This window comes from Pelodiscus sinensis, chromosome 26 (genome assembly GCF_052426305.1).
Source record: "Pelodiscus sinensis isolate ZL-2025 chromosome 26, ASM5242630v1, whole genome shotgun sequence".
Lineage (NCBI taxonomy): Eukaryota > Metazoa > Chordata > Testudines > Trionychidae > Pelodiscus > Pelodiscus sinensis.
The window spans coordinates 3,238,333-3,250,337 of record NC_143077.1 but is presented as its reverse complement, the minus strand read 5'-3'; the positions used below and the strand labels follow the sequence as shown (position 1 = coordinate 3,250,337).

The 12,005-nt window shown below is 53.2% G+C and overlaps 1 protein-coding gene across 3 annotated transcripts in view; it reads right to left on the bottom strand.

The window, feature by feature from the left end:
• Window positions 1-7,689, bottom strand: part of ZDHHC18 (zDHHC palmitoyltransferase 18) — a 29,141-nt gene extending 21,452 nt beyond the window's left edge. For 2 of the 3 annotated variants that reach the window (XR_012897651.2, XM_075909051.2), the window contains exons 1-2: window positions 7,400-7,682; window positions 2,176-2,336 (exon numbers count right to left, since the gene is read on the bottom strand). Coding sequence is in view for 2 of the 3 variants with exons in the window: in XM_075909051.2 (XP_075765166.1) it covers window positions 2,176-2,336; window positions 7,400-7,626 (388 nt within the window). In the remaining variant the exon portion in view is untranslated. Of the gene's footprint in view, window positions 1-2,175; window positions 2,337-7,399 lie in introns of all 3 variants that reach the window. The other variant, XM_089773403.1, reaches the window with a different exon arrangement.
• Between the last annotated feature and the right edge of the window lie 4,316 nt (window positions 7,690-12,005).

The window sequence follows — 12,005 nt, the reverse complement described above, 5'->3', positions numbered from 1 at the left end:
GCTTCATTAGCATAATCTCGCCCACACGTTATTCAAAAAATGAGGAGTAACGTTAGTTTGAACCAAGGGGTTTGATTCAAACTAACGCGTCCCAGAGCACACTTCCTGGTTCGAATCAGGTGTTGAGTGGAATAATGCGTGGGTGAGATTATGCTAATGAAGCACGGGATATTTAAATCCCACACTTCATTAGCAATTTCGGTCGGCTACATTTGCATTCCTAGCTCGAACTAGGGAGCCAGTGTAGACGTACCCTCAGGTTGCTTTGAAAACCACAGCCTACAGATATGTACAAGTACACGGATTTTATTTACCAGCACTATGTAAACAGGAACAGTCTGTATACAACAGCTCCCCTCTGCTCAAGCGTCCGCAGTCACAACTGGGCCTACCCAGCACTATTTTACAAGTGCATTCTAATTAACTGAATGAGACACCCAGCCTTTGGGAACTAGCAGAGAAGCGGGGTCTAAATGCCTTTTTAGGCAAAATAATCTGGTGTCAGTCCCCATTGTCTGCATCTTAACAGGAGCAGAGATTTCTTGTGGTTTAATCAGTCTGCTCTGAAATACACAAAAGCTGTCAAGTGTCTCGGCAAGATGCTTTGCACTTGGGTAACACATGGGGATGTTCTCTGCACTAACACACTCACCCCATTTTCTTCACATGATAGGCTTTTCCAATAGGCCCACATGAGAGTTTTTCCCCTGCCCCCAAAGATGTCAGACACAAAAACCAGTGGAACTGGTCTCAGAGGCTCTGGATGTGGCCTGCAGCATTGTCCAGAACTTGGTTTCAGTACCCAGTTCTAGTCATCAAAAACAAATGTAACTATCACAGTCAAAAACAAAACAAGGGCTTGGTTTCTTTCTGCTCCTGTCCAGATTTTCTATCAGAACATAAGCAGCGCTTGAAGAGCTTACTCAACACATGCTAAGATTAGGCCTACCAGCCAAGGTGAAAACATCTGTGCTATCATATATCCTGCCATTTAAAGGAATAAGCACAAATTCTTAGCACTTACACAGAATGCTTTGTGTTCAAACAGCTTCACAAATGGTATCTAATTAATCCTCACTGAAACCCTGAGAAGAAGGGAGGTTGGTATCATACCCATTTTACAGATGGAGAAAGTGAAAGTGAAGCAGCAGTGAATTGATTTCCTCAAAGGCACAGAAAGCAAGTTTCCTAACCAGGACTAGAACTCAGGATTTTGCCAGTCCCAGCCCTGTACTTCAACAACTGTTATCTGAACTAGAACCCCTCTCTTTCCACCCGCTCTCTCTACACCACAGTCTAGGATGTGAGTAATAGCACAGTATGTAAGAGCATAGTATGCAGTCCCTCTAAACTGAAGGTTTCCCATAATGCTAAACCAAGGTCTCTCTCTCAATTAATCTTTGTGCTGGGCCACTTCCTTGTAGCTGTGCACATTGAAATCTGCTACAAACTCTCCGCATGGGAAATGGGGATGTGCCTGGTAACTGGTGAGGGCTGCTCCAGCCCAGAACAGTCCCACCCTCCCCCATTTAAGTGGTTAACCGGTTGGACATAATGTTTAACCAATTAAATGGGATTTTACATCCATAATTAGGAAGCAAGTAGCGAGCTGAACTCCAGGGCAGGAAGAGGATACAGAGCGGACTACAGTGTTTGGGACAGATGTAATCTGGCAAATTGGTACAGGTGACCAAAAGCATTTGGGAATCGCAGTTTTAAATAGAATAATTTTTTTTCTAATTCTACATCTCTGAAAAGACAACAACAGCAGCAAAAAAGGACACAGAGGTGGGTGTGTCAGCCATTTCTGTAACTTTTTTTCTTTTTCTTTCTGGCACCTGAGAGTGTGAGCTGTAGCTCACGAAAGCTTATACTCTAATAAACGTGCTGGGCTTTAAAGTGCCACTGAACTCCTTGTTTTTGCTGAAACAGACTAACACTGCTACCTCTCTAAAACTGTACATCTCTGAAGATATTCAGTTTTGGGGCTCAGCCTGATAGCACCAGACAGGTCAGACTCTACTCCAAACACCATTTGCCTCATCTCCCACAAAAACCTTCCCCGTCTATCGCTAAGGTGCCAAGACCCAAGAGAGGGACCTCCATCTTAAAGAATTAGCTTTGTCTAAAACATGCACACACAAATTACAGTAAATGCACAAGATAAAGGCTCACCGATCCGTTTCTCCAGGTCAGCAGCCTCACTGGGGGTGGCTCTGGGCAGGATACCCGGGTCTCTAAAGCTCGTCTGCAGCAGACAGCTGATGACAAAGAAGAACAGGACACCCCCGATGATGGGAATGGCCAGGGTCAGGTGACTGGCAAGGAAGGGACAGCTGTAAATAGAGAAACAAACTTTTTACCTTCCCTACATTCACTCACAAGCTCCTCTATCGGCTGCTCTTCTGACGACTGCGTATTTGAATAGGTGTAGCACCAAGGAGCTCTGGACAACACAACAAATTTTAGAATGAAGATGGGACCAAAGTTCCAGAGTGAGAGTGTCCATATGAAAAACATCGCAAACTCTGAATTACTTGTTAGACTGTAACCGCCGCCATACAACCACCACTCTTTCTAGTTCTGTACATCGCCTGGCTCCTATATGTACCCTACTGATGCCTGCAGACTCGGGGGGGGGGGGGGGCACAGAACAGTTCTAGGGTGCTTTTTAATAGAAGGAACCCCCAATACTTTACAAACCATATACTCACAGCACCGCTGACATACAGCCACCTCTGGAATGGAAGGCAACAGGGTTAGGGTGTGAGGTAGGGATGTTAAATACTTGTTAATTGAATAGTCAATTAACCTCGTGAATTCTTATCGGTTAGTTGACTATTCTATTGCTCCCAGACAGCTGTCCTGGGGGGAGGTGTCTGAGCTCCCAGACCCGGCACAAGCCACCAGAACGGAGCTGGGCAGCCTGCCCACCTGGCTCCTAACACACTTTAAATGCAGAGCCACAACAGGGATAGGTCCAGGACCCAGTGCAAGCTGGGGATGAGTTGGGCTGCTGGCCAGCCTGCTAAAAAAAATTTACTGGCGGGGGAGGAGGGAGAGAATGCATGTAGGCAATAGCATTAACCTATAAGTTTTTGCTTGTCCATTAATCGACTACACCATTACATTCCTAGTGTGAGGAGGGGGCATTTGGGGTAAAACCCAGCTCTTATGTATCCCCATTATACTCTGGAGATCTCAACAATCAGAGAGATGTCGGGAAGTCAAGTCACTGTCTGAGAAAGTGACATCCGTCAGGTGCCAGGGCTGAAGGAGTTAACATGGGAGCCTTTTAAGCACCTTTCTATACAGATAATGGGTCAAATTCAGCACTATCGTGATTCCATTTGGCTCAGCGGGTGAAGCTGAAGGGAAAACTGGCCCTGATTCAATTCAGATTTGCTATGCACAGATGACATGTGTCCTTGGTGCTGCACCAGGTGTTTGAAAAGGGATAATTTCTGTACCAGACGCTGCAATAACAGGAGACAGTGCACGTCTGAATGGATGACGTGTTTCCAGGCATGCAGGTGGATTGCTGCTGCTGAACAGGGAGACACCATTAGCGACCACACATCCTGGAGACTAAAGGCCCAAGTTTGTCCCCATGTGAGGACAATGAGAGTGCAGGTTCATCAACAGCAAGTCAGTTAAAGACTTCCAAAGCATGCAGCTGTTCTCATCACCCAGTGCTGGAATCCCAGTTCCACTCCTCACTCTGCAAAGGGATGTTATTATTAGAAGCCTTATCATCACTCAGACTCCAACCCCAACACATAAGCTGTCCAACTTTTGGTGTCCATGGACAAGAATCAGCCTCACTATACTATGAGACAGTTCAAAGGGATTAAGAGAACTTTTGTTTCAACTTCCCAGCTCAACTGTCCAGAACAAGACAAGCACCAGAACAAAACACCACTAGCCTAGGACCTATTCCACAAGTGCAGCACTGTGCTTTCTCCTTCAGGGACAGACCGAACAGCCTCTGAAGTAGGGTGGATTGATTTATATAGCTTTAATTTAGATCTCTAATTTTAATCATGATTTAAACCAGCAAGCAGAAAACCTTGGTTTAAATGAGCATCAATCATTTAAATTATACTTTAAAAATATTTTCCTACAGGATGGTTAAGTCTCATTGATTAGCAACCTTTAAAACATGTTGATTTACAACTAAATATAACCTTTATGCCAAATTTGTTGCTTCTATTTACTAACCAGGAGAACACACTCAGTACAGCTACCAACTAAATAAATGCCCAAATAAATGTGTAACTTACATGTAATCACAGTCATGTAATCAGAGTCTTAATTTTTATTCTATTGCACACCATTTTGTAATAGGAACACTTAAGAGCCAGGTTTTACCCCATTTATTATTTGCTAAGTGGTGGCTACTTTTTTCTAAACATATTATTTGCATCTATTTCTGTCTGAACAGAAATTCAATTTAAAACAAACAAAACCAGCATTTAATTTTTGTATGAAATAAAACTACCTTAAATGTGAAGGATACATAACAAAAAAGTATCCAAACACATTTTGCATCCAAAATTCATTTATTAAACAAAGGAAATATCCATAGTAAATTTAACTGATCATTTCTAGTCATCATGTTCTTCAAAATGTTAGAATGCTCTCATAACCAGTTTTTTACTGAGAGAAGAGGAAAACAAGTTTTTCTGCTCTGTCAACTCTCGGTTTTACAACAGTGAATGAACTAATCATTGAACTGAACTAGCTGAATAAACCAAAGTGATAAAAACATTCTCTCTCTTCACCTGCAGAAGAAGCTACTGCTGATGTAAACATGGTTCCGGATGCTTACACAGCAACTTACACTAATGAACTGGTAGAATTTCTTTAAAAGTTGGCAGGAGACATATTCTATTTAATTTTTAAATTTAACTCATAAGTTATTTAAATAGGTTATGATAAATTTAGGCCATAACAATTTTTAATTTAATTTTAAAGGTATATTATTTAAAACAAAGCCTATTTAAATGGGATCACAATTCCAATTGTAATAAAGCTCTCCTGCCCCAGACAGGAAGGGACGCAGGGACACAGGCACTGGGAACACCCGAGTTCCCCTTCCTCAGACAAAGGGAATAAGTGGGATGAAAGGGTCCTCTCCCCAGAAACTGGAAAGATGGGGAAACAATGAGAGGGCTAGTGCACAGACAAAGGCTAATGGGGGAATGGAGCTGTAGAAGGGTGTTCAGGATCCTAGTACCCAGGCAGAGTTATTAGAGGAGGAGAGGGGGAGAACTCCTGATGTAGATAGAGCTTGCCCTGCTCAGGCAGGGTGCAATGGGGGGGGGGGGGAACACCACCCTGGTAGGGGGTGGTTTGCAGGCAGGAGAGCCAGGGTCCCTGGGTGGGGAGTGATGGAGTGGCTGGGGCACAGGTGGGGCCAAGATCAGGGGGAGGGAGAATCACCTGGGTCACCTGCAGGGGTCAGGTTGTCAGGACACAGCACAAGGGGGCTGGGTTCCGGGGGGGGGGGGGGGGGGGTAATTCAAGGCTCCGAGAGTGGGGGGGGGGATTGTTTAGAGGGCCAGACGGGGGAGGGGGAGGAGACCGGATCCCAACAGGGTTGCAGTGGGCCAGGGGGTGGGGTGCGGGTTACGGGGTAGCGGCAAAGCCGGGGGGGGGGGGGGGGGAGAAGAGCAGGGGGAGGGTCACGGGGCAGTGGGCCGGGGCACACAGGCGAGGAGGGGGGGGAAGTATTCGGGCGGGGGGCCCACAGGTGGGGGGGTTTTCGGGGGGGGTACTTGGGCGGGGAGCCCACAGGTGGGGGAGGCTGTCGGGGGGGTACTCGGGCGGGGGGCCGTCGAGGGGGTACTCGGGCAGGGGGCCCACAGGTGGGGGGGGCTGTCGAGGGGGTACTCGGGCGGGGGGCCCACAGGTGGGGGGGACTGTCGAGGGGGTACTCGGGCGGGGGGCCCACAGGTGGGGGGGGCTGTCGAGGGGGTACTCGGGCGGGGGGCCCACAGGTGGGGGGGGGCTGTCGGGGGGGTACTCGGGCGGGGGGCCCACAGGTGGGGGGGGCTGTCGGGGGGGGTACTCGGGCGGGGGGCCCACAGGTGGGGGGGGCTGTCGGGGGGGTACTCGGGCGGGGGGCCCACAGGTGGGGGGGGCTGTCGGGGGGGTACTCGGGCGGGGGGCCCACAGGTGGGGGGGGCTGTCGGGGGGGTACTCGGGCGGGGGGCCCACAGGTGGGGGGGGCTGTCGGGGGGGTACTCGGGCGGGGGGCCCACAGGTGGGGGGGGCTGTCGGGGGGGTACTCGGGCGGGGGGCCCACAGGTGGGGGGGCTGTCGGGGGGGTACTCGGGCGGGGGGCCCACAGGTGGGGGGGTACTCGGACGGGGGGCCCACAGGTGGGGGGGGCTGTCGGGGGGGTACTCGGGCGGGGGGCCCACAGGTGGGGGGGGGCTGTCGAGGGGGTACTCGGGCGGGGGGCCCACAGGTGGGGGGGACTGTCGAGGGGGTACTCGGGCGGGGGGCCCACAGGTGGGGGGGGCTGTCGGGGGGGTACTCGGGCGGGGGGCCCACAGGTGGGGGGGGCTGTCGGGGGGGGTACTCGGGCGGGGGGCCCACAGGTGGGGGGGGCTGTCGAGGGGGTACTCGGGCGGGGGGCCCACAGGTGGGGGGGGCTGTCGGGGGGGTACTCGGGCGGGGGGCCCACAGGTGGGGGGGCTGTCGGGGGGGTACTCGGGCGGGGGGCCCACAGGTGGGGGGGGTACTCGGGCGGGGGCCCACCGGTGGGGGGGGCTGTCGGGGGGGTACTCGGGCGGGGGGCCCACCGGTGGGGGGGCTGTCGGGGGGGTACTCGGGCGGGGGCCCACCGGTGGGGGGGCTGTCGGGGGGGTACTCGGGCGGGGGGCCCACAGGTGGGGGGGCTGTCGGGGGGGTACTCGGGCGGGGGGCCCACAGGTGGGGGGGGCTGTCGGGGGGGTACTCGGGCGGGGGGCCCACAGGTGGGGGGGGCTGTCGGGGGGGTACTCGGGCGGGGGGCCCACAGGTGGGGGGGGCTGTCGGGGGGGTACTCGGGCGGGGGGCCCACAGGTGGGGGGGGCTGTCGGGGGGGTACTCGGGCGGGGGGCCCACAGGTGGGGGGGGCTGTCGGGGGGGTACTCGGGCGGGGGGCCCACAGGTGGGGGGGGGGCTGTCGGGGGGGTACTCGGGCGGGGGCCCACCGGTGGGGGGGCTGTCGGGGGGGTACTCGGGCGGGGGGCCCACCGGTGGGGGGGCTGTCGGGGGGGTACTCGGGCGGGGGGCCCACCGGTGGGGGGGCTGTCGGGGGGGTACTCGGGCGGGGGGCCCACCGGTGGGGGGGGTACTCGGGCGGGGGCCCACCGGTGGGGGGGCTGTCGGGGGGGGCCGCACTCACTCGAAGGCGAAGAAGAGGCCGCTGGTGGCCAGGATGAGCCCCAGCGTGAGGGCGAACACGCCGCTGTGCCGGGCCAGCATGAGGCGGCCGCCGCAGCAGAAGCGGTTGCGGCCCGGGAACGCCTCCCACTTGCGGCGCGGGGCGCGGGCCGGCGGCTCCGGGGCGCGCGGGCCCGGGGGCGCGGCGGGGGCGCCCGGGGGGATCTGCCGGTACTGGCGTTCCTTCATGGCGCCGCGCGCCCCGCCCGCCGCGGGGACGTGTCGCGGGCCGCGTCCGCCCCGCCCCCGCCGGCCCCGCCCCCAACCCCCCTCCCCTCACAGCCCGCCCCGCCCCCAACTCCCCCCTCAGCCCGCCCCGCCCCCAACTCCCCTCCCCTCACAGCCCAACCCGCCCCCAACTCCCCTCACAGCCCGCCCCGCCCCCAACCCCCCTCCCCTCACACCCCAACCCACCCCCAACTCCCCCCTCAGCCCGCCCCGCTACTCCCAGCCCCCCTTCCCTCACAGCCCGCCCCGCCCCCAACCCCCCTCCCCTCACAGCCCGCCCCGCCCCCAACTCCCCTCACAATGGGGGGGGGGGCTGAGGCTTGGGGAACAGATCCAGGCACACTGGGGCTGCATCCAGCCCCCATGTTCCTTGGTTTAGGATGTAAAGGGTTTCAAGGGATGCTTTTGGGTTGGGATTCTGGGACTTTGGTAGGAAAGAGGACTGAGTAGAGCTTGGGGGCTGTGGAGTATGAGGGAAGGGAGGAGAATGGAGGTAGTGGGGAGATGGCTTGGAGTGAGGCGTTTTAGGGGCTGGGAGACGTCAGAACTGTGGGGCACGAGAGCGTGGGGCTTGGGGGCTGATGGATTAATAGGTGAGAGGATTTGGGAGCTGTGAAGTGTTAGGGCTATGGAGAGGTTTGGTACTGTGGAGTGGGAGACTGAGGGGAGTTTGAGAGCAGGAAGCCAAAGAGGATGGGGCTGTGAGGTGATGCAGAAAGCTTCTTGACACATTAGCTGCATCTTAGAGCAGCCAGTCCTGGAACCCACAAGAGGAGAGGCAAGTCTTGATTTAGTCCTCAGTGTGGAGCAGAGTCTGATCTAAGAGGTGAATATAGCTGCACCACTTGGTAATAATGACCATAATAAAATTAAACTTAACATCTCTGTGGCAGGGAAAATACCATGCAGACCAACACTGTAGTATTTCATTTGAGGAAGGTGGACTACACAAAAATAAGGAAGTTAGTTAAACAGAAATTAAAAGGTGCGGTACCAAAACAAAATCCCTGCAAGCTGCATGGAAGCTTTTAAAGATTCCTGTAATGGGGTCAGCGGTCACCTCATGCAAGCACCCGTGTCCATCTTAAAAGCTTTGCAACTACTCAGCCCTTCAGCCGAGTCATGCTCTGTGTGATCACAACCCCTTCTGGGGTACAGCTCTAACGGAGGTCCGTTCCAGTGCCTTCTGTAGTGCGTCTGAGCCCAGTCCATTCTCTAAGTCTGTTTCCCCATTCAATATGAGAGTGGTGCCTCCAGGGCTTCTCCTCCTGGAGACAATGTTTTAACAGCTCCTCACTCTGAGCTGTCCTTGGTCCAGCCAGCCCTGACCTTCTCCCTTTCAGGTCTGGGCTGAAACTGAGCCACCTCTGGTCCTGCAGCTTCTTATATAGTCCCTCCTGAACCTTGATAGAGTGGTTAGAGGGAACCAACCAATCTGGAGAACTTCTCTATGCTCCTCTTGGCCGTAGGGCCTTGCCCCCTTACAAAACCATAAAAGAGGCTCAACTTAAATGTATACCCCCAATAAAAAAAAAATAGTAAAAGAACCAGAAACCCATTCCCTCAACTCAAACCCAATTATAACTCCCACAGCACAGCCCCAGCTACCACCATCCCCACCACTAGAATGTGTGTTCTCCTGTAGTTAAGCTGGAATAGCCACCTGGGTGATGGTCACCTTTTTGCCAGTAGTAGTTCATCTTCCTCTTATAGACTCAGCATAACTGTAGCTCCCCCAAATCATCATAGACCTAAACAAACAAGACATTATTTTATCATTTTATTTTCTAAATGTTTGCAAAGAATTTAGTGCTGGTGGAAGTTGGTGAGCTGACAACCCTGGAAACTGAAGGCCTCTTTTAGCCGCAGGACAGGTGCATCTCAAAGAACAGCAGCATGTTTCCCTTACCCACACCATGTGTCAGGTTTCCTATGGAGGGACCAACCACAGGCAAACAGGAAAATTCAGTCTGCCTGGCTCAATCAGTCCTTCAGTTTGCTTGGTGAGAGGTGGGATACTTGTCCCACTTAGAGACGGCCTGAGATCACCTCTTTCATGTGTCACAAAACATCATTAGACTGTCATCACTTTTGATCTCTACTGACCTGCTCCGAAACTTCAAAGTGTCCAGGCCTCAATGGAAAGCTATAAAAGAAATTGCAGATAATCCTGCTAAACATGCCCTGCTACCTAGATAACCTACTGGTAAAGAGCATGGCTATAGGGAATAATGCTGCATCAGAAAGACACAGAAATGGATTTGAAGTGCATCAGGATACAGCCTTCTCTACAGTCGTATCCGGTACACAAGGCAGCAAGAGTAACATAGGCTGAACCGTCAATTTCCTGCTGGACAGTCTGAGTCACATCCTTACTGTTATTGTGGTTGCTATTTGTCAGTTTCTCTTTGATGCTTTCACCATCTGTTGTGGAAGTAGGTAGGTACAGGGCACAGCTCACTGTGTGGTTAATGAACTGATGGTTAAATTCTTTGGCCCCAAAGTTTCACCTAGTTCCTTGTCCAACCCTACTGGAATCAGCAGAATTGGATAGTATGGAAGTAAGCACAGAATTTGGCCCCTACCAATTTAAAATTTCCACAATTATGTATGACTAGAATTCAAGGTCCATCGAGTTCTAGAAGCTCTGGGAAATGAGTGATGAAGACATGGACTACGTTTGGAGGGGAGAAACATGTTGAGTGAGGCACGTCCAAGAGATCACCCACACTCAGGAAATGGGTTCCCTTGGCCTGAATCTGGGTGGTGCAATAGGCAATAAATGGGATCAGCAAAGCCTGAAGCAACAGCTCGAGTCCAGAGAGGGTCAACTTGTGGAAACAATTACTGAAATGGGTGTGTGTGTGTGTGTGTGTGTGTGTGTGTGTGCGCGTGCACGTGTGCGCGCAGGAGGCAGTCTCCTGGGTGTGGGCTAATAGTGCAGGGCTCATATTCAGGCTCAGGTTTCTGAGTGACTGTAGCTCTGTCTCCACTAGAGAGTGTTGCTACGCTTTGTGTGCTGCAGAATCTCTTGCAATAGCACCTAAGGACACCAGTTCAAATGGGTTTTTACCAGTTGTTTTCGACAGCCAGAGATACTGAAATTGCAACAGGTCTGTAGTGAGTCAGCCTGACCTCCCGCTGACTCGGACCATTACACGGTCTATTTTAACTCATTGATTTATTTGGAGTTTTTAGTTTAATGTTTATTTACCAATGCAACGTCTGATGTAAACATTCCGCTGACATTTTTAAAACAGAAGGCAAAGTTTAAACACAACAGTCCAGTATTGGAGCTTTCTGTCTGGGAAACAAATTAAGAAAATACCAGACATATAAATGTCCAGAATTTTCTAATTAAGTTTTTATTATCATCATGAGTATCAGTACGTAGTTGCGTACTGCCTGGCTGGTAGACACGCTCACACTGTGAGAGCATGTCTACCAGCCAGGCAGTATGCAACTACGCAGTAGAGAGGAGAGGGATGGGGGCGGGCTGGAATCCCCAGGGCTAGATTTGCCCATGCGCTCCGCCGAGACCCTGCACGGGACCAGCAGCACCCCGGGATTTGCACATGCCCAGGCCAGTCCCGCTCCCCGCCAGCTGGTTCCCTCACTCCCTTTCCCCCCAACCCCCTCCTGGCCAGCCCTGCTTCCCACCAGCCGGTTTTCCCCGGCCAGCCCTGCTCCTCCTAATCCCCTGCCAGCCAGCCCTGCTTCCTGGTGGCCGATTCCCCCAGGCCAGTCCCGCTCCCCCAACCGCCTCCCGGCTAGCCCTGCTTCCCGGTGGCTAGTTCCTGCCCTCCCCCAGCCAGCCCTGCTTCCCCCCAACCCCCTCCTGGCTAGCCCTGCTTCCTCCCAACACCCTTCCAGCAAGCCCTGCTTCCTGCCGGCTGGTTGCCCCCCCTCCTCCCCACTGTCCCTGCTCCTCTCCGGCCGGTCCCCCCCATCCATCTGAGATCAAGCATGTCTGGTATTTTTTTTAAACCATTTGGTAACCCTAACAACAGACACAATTGCCTTCTACAGGCTCAAAAATATGGAGCATGTCCCTCAAGCAGATCGTTGCAGAATTCAACTGATTCCAGTGGCAGCATGCAGATCCCATGGATGTTTTGGAATCTCACTATAGCCTCTTCCAGTTGGCTGGAGGGTTTCAGGGTATGTTTTATTTTAAAGAAGGGGTGGGGAACCTTTGGCTTGTGGGAAGGTTCTGGCCCCCAGCTTACTTGGATCCAGCCTGCAATAAGGCTTGGGGCTTCCTCCGCAACAGGGAAGAAGAAGCTGGCACTTGCGTTCCAGCCCAGTGGCATCCTCCGAGTCTCAGCACACACCCCTCC